Source organism: Vanellus vanellus, assembly GCF_965231255.1.
Source record: "Vanellus vanellus genome assembly, contig: HAP1_SCAFFOLD_2325, whole genome shotgun sequence".
Lineage (NCBI taxonomy): Eukaryota > Metazoa > Chordata > Aves > Charadriiformes > Charadriidae > Vanellus > Vanellus vanellus.
The window spans coordinates 1-11,269 of NW_028127168.1; the positions used below are offsets into that span (position 1 = coordinate 1).

Sequence of the window (11,269 nt, forward strand, 5' to 3'; positions counted from 1 at the left end):
GGGACCGACCACCGGCACCGGGGGGGGGGAGGGGTGGGCTGACACCGGCACCGGGGGGGGGGGAGGGGGGGGTGGGGGGTGCCGGTCCCCGCCTGTCCCCGTGTCCCGGTGGGTGTCGGCTCCGTTAAAACCGGGGGGGGGGGGGGGGAGGGGTGTAGAAGCCACCGAAGGCCCCGCCCCCCCCCGCGGTGATTGACACCCCCTCCGCCCGATGGGGGCGGGGCATAGCGGGCGCTGTAGTGCCCCACCCCCACCCCCGGCTGTAGGGGAGGGGGGGGGGAGGGGACACCGGGGGGGGGGGGGGTACCGGGATGGGGGGAGGGGGGGCACACACCGGGACATCCCCCCCCCCCCTCCCCCCGGTAGGGGGGTGCCGGGAGCCATCGGGAAGCGGAGCCCCGGGGGGGGGGAGGGGAAGGGGGGGAGGGAGGGGGGGATGGGGGGGGGGGAGGGTGGTTTTGGGGGGGGGGGGTGGGGGGAGCGGAGGAAAACCGGGGCTGAACCCCGCCGCCCCCTCCCGGTGCCCGAGCGGCGGAGCGGCCCCGGCGGCGCAAAATGGCCACAGCGCTGCAAAAACCCCTCAAATGGTGAGTGGGGCCCCCCCCGGTACCGGCGGGGGGGGGGGGGAGGGGCGGGGGGGGGGGGGGGGGAGGGGAGGCACACACACACACCCCCCCCCCCCCGGTGTACCACCACACCCCGGTAATTGGGGGGGGGGGGGGTATCTGCCGGTAACGGCGGGGATGGAGGTGCCGGTGACCGGGGGGGGGCGGGGAGGGACCTACCGGGGAGTCTCCGGTAGCGGCGGGGATGGACATACCGGGGATGGAGTCTCCGGTAGCGGAGGGGATGGAGCCCCCGGTACCGGTGGAAATGGTCATACCGGGGATGGAGTCTCTGTTACCGGCGGGGATGGAGCCCCGGTACCGGCAGGGAGGGACCCGGTGGGGATGGAACCTCCGTTACCGGCGGGGATGGAGCCTCCGGTACCGGTGGAGATGGTCATACCGGGGATGGAGCCCCACGTTATCGGTGGGGATGGAGCCTCCGGTACCGGCAGGGAGGGACCCACCGGGGATGAACCCGCCGGTACCGGCAGGGAGGGACCCGGTGGGGATGGAGTCTCCGGTACCGGTGGAGATGGTCATACCGGGGATGGAGTCTCCGGTACCGGCAGGGAGGGACCCGGTGGGGATGGAACCTCCGTTACCGGCAGGGAGGGACCCACCGAGGATGGAGCCCCCGGTACCGGTGGAGATGGTCATACCGGGGATGGAGTCTCTGTTATCGGTGGGGATGGAGCCCCGGTACCGGCAGGGAGGGACTCACCGGGGATGGAGCCGCCGGTACTGGTGGGGATGGTCATACCGGGGATGGAGTCTCTGTTACCGGCGGGGATGGAGCCTCCGGTACCGGCACGGAGGGACCCGGTGGGGATGGAGTCCCGGTACCGGTGGGGATAGAGCCCCGGTAGCGGCAGGGAGGGACTCACCGGGGATGAACCCGCCGGTACCGGCAGGGAGGGACCCGGTGGGGATGGAGCCCCCGGTACCGGTGGAGATGGTCATACCGGGGATGGAGCCTCCGGTAGCGGCAGGGAGGGACCCACCGGGGATGAACCCGCCGGTACCGGTGGGGATGGACCCACCGGGGATGGAGTCTCCGGTACCGGTGGGGATGGTCATACCGGGGATGGAATCTCCGGTACCGGCAGGGAAGGACCCACCGGGGATGGAGTCTCCGGTACCGGTGGGGATAGAGCCCCGGTAGCGGCAGGGAGGGACCCGGTGGGGATGGGTCCCCACGTTACCGGTGGAGATGGAGCCCCGGTACCGGCGGGGATGGACATACCGGGGATGGAGTCTCTGTTACCGGCGGGGATGGAGCCCCGGTACCGGCAGGGAGGGACTCACCGGGGATGGAGCCCCCGGTACCGGCAGGGAGGGACCCGGTGGGATGGAACCTCCGTTACCGGTGGGGATGGAGCCCCGCTACCGGCGGGGATGGACATACCGGGGATGGAGCCCCCGGTACCGGTGGAGATGGTCATACCGGGGATGGAGTCTCTGTTATCGGTGGGGATGGAGCCCCGGTACCGGCAGGGAGGGACCCGGTGGGGACGGAGTCTCCGGTAGCGGCGGGGATGGAGCCCCGGTACCGGTAGGGAGGGACCTACCGGCGATGGAGCGCCCGTTACCGGCAGGGAGGGACCCACGGGGGATGGGTCCCCCCGTTACCGGCGGGGATGGAGCCCCGGTACCGGCGGGGAGGGAAACACGGGGATGGGGTCCCCGGTTAACGGGGGGAGATGGAGCCGCCGGTACCCGGTACCGGTGAGGAGGGACCCGGGGGGGAGGGACCCACCGGGGATGGGGTCCTCCGGTACCGGCGGGGGGGGGGTGTCCCGGTGCCGACCCCCCCCACCCCCCCCGCACCGGGACCGGCACCGGGACCCGCCCCCCCCCCCCCCCCCCCCGCCCGGCACCGGCCGCGCGTGCACTGACGCCCCCCCCCCTTTTTTTTGGGGGGGGTCACTGGGGGGGATTTGGGGTGCGGGGGGGTCTCGGGGGGGGGATTTTGGGGTGCGGGGGGAGTCCTGAGGGGGGTTTTGGGGTGCGGGGGGGTCTCGGGGGGGGGATTTTGGGGTGCGGGGGGGGGTCCTGAGGGGGGTTTTGGGGTGCGGGGGGGGTTCCCGGTGGGGGATTTTGGGGTGCGGGGGGGGTCCGGTGGGAATTTGGGGTGCGGGGGGGTCACTGGGGGGGAATTTGGGGTGCGGGGGGGGTCCCGGGGGGGATTTTGGGGTGCGGGGGTGGTCACTGGGGGGGAATTTGGGGTGCGGGGGGGGTCCTGAGGGGGATTTTGGGGTGCGGGGGGGGTCCAGGGGGGGGATTTTGGGGTGCGGGGGGGGGACATGGGCCATGGGGGTCCCGGGGGTGGATTTTGGGGTTCAGGGTGGGGTTGAGGGACTATGGGGTCCCAGGGTGAATTTTGGGGTGCGGGGTGGGGCTAATGAGCCATGGGGGTCCCCAGATTGAATTTTGGGGTTCGGGGTGGGGTTGATAAGCCATGGGGGTCCCGGGGTGGATTTTGGGGTTCAGGGTGGGGCTAATGAGCCATGGGGGTGCCAGGGTGAATTTTGGGGTTCGGGGTGGGGCTAATGAGCCATGGGGGTGCCAGTTGAATTTTGGGGTGCAGGGCGGGGTTGAGGGACTATGGGGGTCCCAGGGTGAATTTTGGGGTTCGGGGTGGGGTTGATAAGCCATGGGGGTGCCGGGGTGAATTTTTGGGGTGCGGTGGGGGGGCTAATGAGTCATGGGGGTCCCAGGTTGAATTTTGGGGTTCCGGGTGGGGCTAATGATCCATGGGGGTCCCAGGGTGAATTTGGGGGTTCAGGGTGGGGTTGATAAGCCATGGGGGTGCCGGGGTGAATTTTGGGGTGCAGGGCGGGGTTGAGGGACTATGGGGGTCCCCAGATTGAATTTTGGGGTGCGGGGGGGGATGATAAGATATGGGGGTGCCGGGGTGAATTTTGGGGTGCGAGGGGGGGGTTAATGGGCCATGGGGGTCCCAGGTTGAATTTTGGGGTTCAGGGTGGGGTTGATAAGCCATGGAGGTGCCGGGGTGAATTTTTGGGGTGCGGTGGGGGGGCTAATGAGTCATGGGGGTCCCAGGTTGAATTTTGGGGTTCAGGGTGGGGTTGATAAGCCATGGGGGTCCCAGGTTGAATTTTGGGGTTCAGGGTGGGGCTAATGATCCATGGGGGTCCCAGGGTGAATTTTGGGGTGCAGGGCGGGGTTGATAAGCCGTGGGGGTCCCGGGGTGAATTTTGGGGTGCGGGGTGGGGTTGAGGGACTATGGGGGTCCCAGGGTGAATTTTGGGGTTCAGGGTGGGGCTAATGAGCCATGGGGGTCCCCAGATTGAATTTTGGGGTTCGGGGTGGGGTTGATAAGCCATGGGGGTGCCGGGGTGAATTTTGGGGTTCGGGGTGGGGTTGAGGGAATATGGGGGTCCCCAGATTGAATTTTGGGGTGCGGGGTGGGGCTAATGATCCATGGGGGTCCCAGGTTGAATTTTGGGGTTCAGGGTGGGGCTAATGATCCACGGGGGTGCCGGGGTGAATTTTGGGGTTCGGGGTGGGGCTAATGAGCCATGGGGGTGCCAGGGTGAATTTTGGGGTGCGGGGGGTGTGTTAATGATCCATGGGGGTCCCAGGGTGAATTTGGGGGTTCAGGGCGGGGTTGATAAGCCATGGGGGTGCCAGGGTGAATTTTGGGGTTCAGGGCGGGGTTGAGGGACTATGGGGGTCCCCAGATTGAATTTTGGGGTGAGGGGCGGGGTTGATAAGCCATGGGGGTGCCAGGGTGAATTTTGGGGTTCGGGGTGGGGTTGAGGGACTATGGGGGTCCCAGGTTGAATTTTGGGGTTCGGGGTGGGGCTAATGATCCACGGGGGTGCCGGGGTGAATTTTGGGGTTCGGGGTGGGGCTAATGAGCCATGGGGGTGCCAGGGTGAATTTTGGGGTGCGGGGGGTGTGTTAATGATCCATGGGGGTCCCAGGGTGAATTTGGGGGTTCAGGGTGGGGTTGATAAGCCATGGGGGTGCCGGGGTGAATTTTGGGGTGCGGGGCGGGGTTGAGGGACTATGGGGGTCCCCAGATTGAATTTTGGGGTGCGGGGGGGGGTTGATAAGATATGGGGGTCCCAGGGTGAATTTTGGGGTGCGGGGCGGGGATGATAAGCCATGGGGGTCCCGGGGTGAAATTTTGGGGTGCGGGGCGGGGATGATAAGCCATGGGGGTGCCGGGGTGAAATTTTGGGGTGCGGGGCGGGGATGATAAGCCATGGGGGTGCAGGGGTGAAATTTTGGGGTGCGGGGCGGGCTTTCTGAGGCGTGGAGGAGGTCCCCCGGGGTGGATTTTGGGGTGGCGGGGGATGGGGGATGGGGGATGGGGGATGGGGGATGGGGGGGGGGGGGTGCCCACCCTGCCCCCCCCCGCAGCCTGGGGGAGGAGTTCTACCGGGAGGCGCTGGAGCACTGCCGCAGCTACAACGCGCGGCTGTGTGCGGAGCGCGGCACGCGGTTGCCCTTCCTCGACGCCCAGACCGGGGTGGCCCAGAGCGACTGCTACATCTGGATGGAGAAGACCCACCGCCGCCCCGGTGAGAGCCACCGCCGCCACCGCGGCCACTGACACTGCCATCACCGCGGCCACCATGGCCACCACCACCATGGCCATCACTGTCACTGCCATCGCCGCGGCCACCACGGCCACCACCGCCACTGCCATCACTGTCACTGCCATCGCCGCGGCCACCATGGCCACCACCACCATGGCCACCACTGTCACCACTGCCATCACTGTCACTGCCATCGCCACGGCCACTACCACCACGACCACCACGGCCACTGTCACTGCCATCACCACGGCCACCATGGCCACCACCACCATGGCCACCACGGCCACCACCGCCACTGCCATCACTGTCACTGCCATCACCATGGCCACCACCACCACGGCCACCACGGCCACCACAGCCACTGTCACTGCCATCACCGCGGCCACCACGGCCACCACCACCATGGTCATCACTGTCACTGCCACCACTGCGGCCACTCTCACTGCCATCACCATGGCCACCACCACCACGGCCACCACGGCCACCACCGCCACTGCCATCACTGTCACTGCCATCACCACTGTCACTGCCATCACCACAGCCACCACGGCCACCGCGGCCACTGTCACTGCCATCGCCGCGGCCACTGTCAATGCCATCACCATGGCCACCACCACCATGGCCACCATGGCCACCACCGCCACTGCCATCACTGTCACTGCCATCATCACAGCCACCACGGCCACTGCGGCCACTGCCACCACTGTCACCACTGCCACCACGGCCACTGTAACTGCCATCACCATGGCCACCACCACCATGGCCACCACTGCCACTGCCACCACTGTCACCACGGCCACTGTGGCCACTGTCACTGCCATCACCACGGCCACCACGGCCACCACCACCATGGCCACCACGGCCACCACGGCCACCACCACCACTGCCATCACTGTCACTGCCATCACCACGGCCACCACCACCATGGCCACCACCACCACGGCCACCACGGCCACCACTGCCACTGCCATCACTGTCACTGCCATCACCACGGCCACCACGGCCACCGCGGCCACCACCGCCACTGCCATCACTGTCACTGCCATCACCACGGCCACCACGGCCACCGCGGCCACCACCGCCACTGCCATCACTGTCACTGCCATCGCCACAGCCACCACCACCATGGCCACCACGGCCACCACTGTGGCCACTGTAACTGCCATCACCACGGCCACCACGGCCACTGCCACAACTGTCACCACGGCCACTGTCACTGCCATCACCATGGCCACGGCCGCCACGGCCACCACGGCCACCACCACCACAGCCACCATGGCCACCACTGCCACTGCCATCACTGTCACCACTGCCACTGCAGCCACTGTGGCCACTGTCACTGTCACCACTACACCACCACTGTCACCACCACCACCACCGCCACTGTCACTGCCACCACCACGGCCACCGTGGCCACTGCCACCACTGTCACCACTGCCACTGTCACCACCGCCACCGCGGCCACTGTCACTGCCATCACCATGGCCACCGCCACCACGGCCAACGCGGCCACTGCCATCGCTGCCACCCCCCCTCCCCCCCCACTGCCCCCATCGCACCAGACACCCCCCCCCCCCCCGGGGGTGAACTGGGGGTCAGGGTCTGGGGTCAAGGTCGGGGTCAAGGTCAAGGTCAGGGTGGGGATGTGGCGGGGGGGGGTGGTGTGTCAGGGCTGAGATTGGGGGTCAGGGCCTGGGGCGGGGGGGGGGGGGAGGTCCTGGGATTTGGGGGTCTGGGGTCAAGGTCAGGATCGGGTCAAGGTCAGGATCAGGGTCAAAGGTCATGGTCATGCTCTGGCTTGGGGAGGTCATGGTCATGGCCTGGGGGTGGGGTTTCGGGGGGTCTGGGGTCAAGGTCGGGGTCATATTCAGGCTCTGGCTGGGGGGGTCATGGGATTTTTGGGGGGTCTGGGGGTCAAGGTCAAGGTCATGGTCTGGGATGGGATTTTGGGGGTCTGGGGTCATGGTCTGGGGTGGGGTGGGATTTTGGGGTTCTGGGGTCAAGGTCAGGGTCATGGTCGGGGGTGGGATTTTGGAGGGGTCTGGGGTCATGGTCATGGTCTGGGGGGGATTTTGGGGTTCTGGGGTCATGGTCATGGTCTGGGGTGGAATTTTGGGGGGTCTGGGGTCAAGGTCAGGGTGAGAGTCATGGTCTGGGGTGGGATTTTGGGGGGGTCTGGGATCAGGGTCAAGGTCATCATCTGAGGTGGGATTTTTGGGGGGTCTGGGGTCAAGGTCATGGTCATGGTCTGGGGGGGTGGGATTTTGGGGGTCAGGGGTCAAGGTCAGGGTCATGGTCTGGAGTGGGAATGGGGGGTCTGGGGTCAAGGTCATGGTCTGGGGGGGTGGGATTTTGGGGGCCTGGGGTCACGACCAGGCTCAATGTCATGGTCAAGGTCAAGGTCAAGGTCATGGTCAAGGTCACGTGTGTCCGGGTCAGGCTCTGGCTGGGGGTGGGCGATCCGGGGAGGGGGGACATGGGGATGGGCGGTGGGTGAAGGGGTGAAGGTCAAGTTCAAGGTCACGCTGACCCCCCCTCCCCCTCCCCCTCCCCCCCCCCCCCCCCCCAGGCCTGTCCCCGGGGCAGATCTACACCTACCCCGCGCGCTGTTGGCGCAAGAAGCGGCGGCTCAACATCCTGGAGGACCCGCGGCTGCGGCCCTGTGAGCGCCGGGGGAGGGGAGGGGGGGATGGGGGAGGGGGGGGGGGGGGTCCTCAGCTCGGGGGGGGGACCCCCCTGACCCCTCCCCCCCCCCCCAGACTGCGAGGCGCCCCTGAAGAAGGAGGGGGGGCTGCCCGAGGGGCCGGTGCTGGAGGCGCTGCTCTGCGCTGAGCCCGGGGACAAGAAGGTGGAGCTGAAGGAGGAGGAGGCGGTGATGGAGTGCCCGGTGCGTGTGTCCCCCGTCCGTCCGTCCGTCCGTCCGTCCGTCCGTCTGTCCATCCGTCCCTCCGTCCCACCGTCCGCCTGTCCCTCCGACCATCCCTCCATCCCTCCATCCATCCCTCTCTGTCCCTCCGCCCCTCTGTCCATCTGTCCCTCCATCCGTCCGTCCCTCCGTCCATCCGTCCGTCCCTCTGTCCCACCATCCATCCGTCCCACCGTCCGCCTGTCCCACCGTCCGCCTGTCCCTCCAACCATCCCTCCATCCCTCCCTCTGTCCCTCCGTCCGTCTGTCCCTCCATCCCTCTGTCCTTCCGTCCATCCGTCCCTCCGTCCGTCCGTCCCTCTGTCCCACCGTCCGTCCGTCCCTCCGTCCGTCCATCCGTCTGTCCCACTGTCCGTCCATCCCACCGTCCGCCTGTCCCTCCAACCATCCCTCCATCCCTCCCTCTGTCCCTCCGTCCGTCTGTCCCTCCATCCCTCTGTCCTTCCGTCCATCCGTCCCTCCGTCCGTCCGTCCCTCTGTCCCACCATCCGTCCTTCCCACCGTCCACCTATCCCTCCAACCATCCCTCCATCCCTCCCTCTGTCCATCTGTCCATCCCTCTCTGTCCCTCCGTCCCTCTGTCCGTCTGTCCCTCCATCCCTCCGTCCCTCTGTCCCACTGTCCGTCCGTCCCACCGTCCGCCTGTCCCTCCAACCATCCCTCCATCCCTCCATCCATCCCTCTGTGTCCCTCTGTCCGTCCGTCCATCCCTCCGTCCGTCCATCCCTCCGTCTGTCCCTCCATCCCTCTGTCCCTCCGTCCATCCATCCATCTGTCCGTCCGTCCCACTATCCGTCTGTCCCTCTGTCCATCCCTCCACCTCTCCATCCCTCTATCCCTCCCTCTGTCCCTCCGTCCGTCCGTCCGTCCCTCTGTCCCACCATCCATCCGTCCCACCGTCCGCCTGTCCCTCTGACCATCCCTCCATCCCTCTGTCCGTCTGTCCCTCCGACCATCTGTCCCTCTGTCCGTCTGTCCGTCTGTCCCTCCATCCCTCTGTCCCTCCGTCCATCCGTCCGTCCCTCTGTCCCACCATCCATCCGTCCCACCATCCGCCTGTCCCTCCAACCATCTCTCCATCCCTCTCTCTGTCCCTCCATCCCTCTGTCCGTCCCTCCCTCCGTCTTTCCTTCCGTCCCTCTGTCCATCCCTCCACCCCTCTCTCTGTCCATCCGTCCCTCCATCCATCCCTCTCTCTGTCCGTCCGTCCCTCTGTCCATCCCTCAATCCCTCCATCCCTCTGTCCATCTGTCTGTCCCCCCGTCCCCCTGTCCCCATGTCTGTCTCCGTGTCTGTCCCCCTGTCCGTCCCCCTGTCCATGTGTCCGTCCCCCCATCCCCCTGTCTGTCCCCCTGTCCGTCCGCCTGTCTGTCCCCATCCCCCTGTCCCCCTGTCTGTCCCCTTATCTATTTCCCTGTCCCTTTGTCCGCCCCCCCATCCGTCCCCCTGTCCGTCCCCCTGTCCATGTGTCCGTCCCCCCATCCGTCCCCCTGTCTGTCCCCGTCCCCCTGTCTGTCCCCCTATCTATTTCCCTGTCCCCATGTCTGTCCCCCCATCCATGTGTCCGTCCCCCCATCCCTCTGTCTGTCCCCCTGTCTGTCCCCTTATCTATTTCTCTGTCCCCCTGTCTGTCCCCGTGTCTGTCCCCCCGTCCATGTGTCTGTCCCCCCATCCGTCCCCCTGTCCGTCCCCCCATCCCCCTGTCTGTCCCCCTGTCCGTCCCCCTGTCTGTCCCCTTATCTATTTCTCTGTCCCTTTGTCCGTCCATGTGTCCGTCCCCCCATCCATCCCCCGTCTGTCCCCATCCCCATCCCCGTGTCCCCCTGTCTGTCCCCTTATCTATTTCTCTGTCCCCCTGTCCGTCCCCTCATCCCCCTGTCTGTCCCCCTGTCCGTCCCCCTGTCTGTCCCCTTATCTATTTCCCTGTCCCTTTGTCCGTCCCCCTGTCCATGTGTCCGTCCCCCCATCCATCCCCCCATCTGTCCCCATCCCCATCCCCGTGTCCCCCCGTCTGTCCCCTTATCTATTTCTCTGTCCCCCTGTCCGTCCCCTCATCCCCCTGTCTGTCCCCCTGTCTGTCCCCCTGTCCGTCCCCCTGTCTGTCCCCTTATCTATTTCCCTGTCCCTTTGTCCGTCCCCCCGTCCATGTGTCCGTCCCCCCGTCCATGTGTCCATCCCCCCGCCTGTCCCCATCCCCATCCCCGTGTCCCCCCGTCTGTCCCCTTATCTATTTCCCTGTCCCCTTGTCCGTCTGTCCGTCCGTCCCCCTGACCCCCCCTCCCTCCCTTCCCCCCTCCCCCCCCCCCAAACCTCTCCCCCAGAAGCCGCCCGCGGGCGATTTCCCCCACGAGCCGGAGGGGGACGAGCTGGAGGATGACACCCCCCGTCGCAAAAACAAAGCCAAGGGGAAGGTAGGGGCCGCCGGACTTGGGGGGGGCCCTATGGGTCTGACCCCCCCCCCACCCCCCCCAATGACACCCCCCCCCCCCCCCAGACCTACGGCATCGGGGCCATCCGGAAGCGTCAGGACGCCGCCGCGCTGGAGGAGAGGGACAAACCCTACGTCTGCGACAGTGAGTGGGGCGAAATTAAGGGGGGGGGGGGGAAAAAGGGGTAAAATGAGGATTAAATACCCCTTTATGTGTCCCCCCCCCCCAAAAAAAAAAAAAAAATAGTCTGTGGGAAACGCTACAAGAACCGCCCGGGGCTGAGTTACCACTACACCCACACGCACTTGGCCGAGGAGGAGGGGGAGGACCACGGGGAGCGCCTGCCCCTCCCCCGCCGCAACCACCACAAGCGTGAGTTTGGGGGGGGACCCCCAACACCCCCCCCCGCCCCCCCATCCCCCACCCCCCATCCCCCATCCCCCCCCTCCCTTTAGTTTTTTTGGGGGGGTGGTGGTCTTTGAGCTGTCGCTCGGTGCATCCCGGAGGGTCTCTGCCCCATATTTGGGGGGGGGGGTGTTTGGGGGTCCCATACTTGTGGGGGGGTTCTGCCCCCATTGAGGGGGGGGTTGTGCCCCATTGAAGGGGTCCTGAGTCCATTTTGGGGGTCCCAGAGGTGCTGGGGGGGTTCTGCCCCATTGAGAGGGGGGTTGTGCCCCATTGAGGGGGTCCCTGAGTCCATTTTGGGGGTCCCAGAGGTGCTGGGGGGGGTTCTGC

At 66.9% G+C, this 11,269-nt stretch overlaps 1 protein-coding gene across 1 annotated transcript; it reads left to right on the forward strand.

Moving 5' to 3' along the window:
- Nucleotides 1–481: 481 nt before the first annotated feature.
- LOC309685440 (zinc finger protein neuro-d4-like) lies at nucleotides 482–10,906 on the forward strand (the record flags this gene model as incomplete). The annotated part of the gene is made up of 7 exons (XM_082501211.1): nucleotides 482–587; nucleotides 5,001–5,161; nucleotides 7,749–7,841; nucleotides 7,939–8,066; nucleotides 10,427–10,516; nucleotides 10,600–10,678; nucleotides 10,781–10,906. Coding segments are annotated over exons 1-7 (709 nt in total), but the record flags the coding sequence as incomplete, so codon positions are not given.
- Between the last annotated feature and the right edge of the window lie 363 nt (nucleotides 10,907–11,269).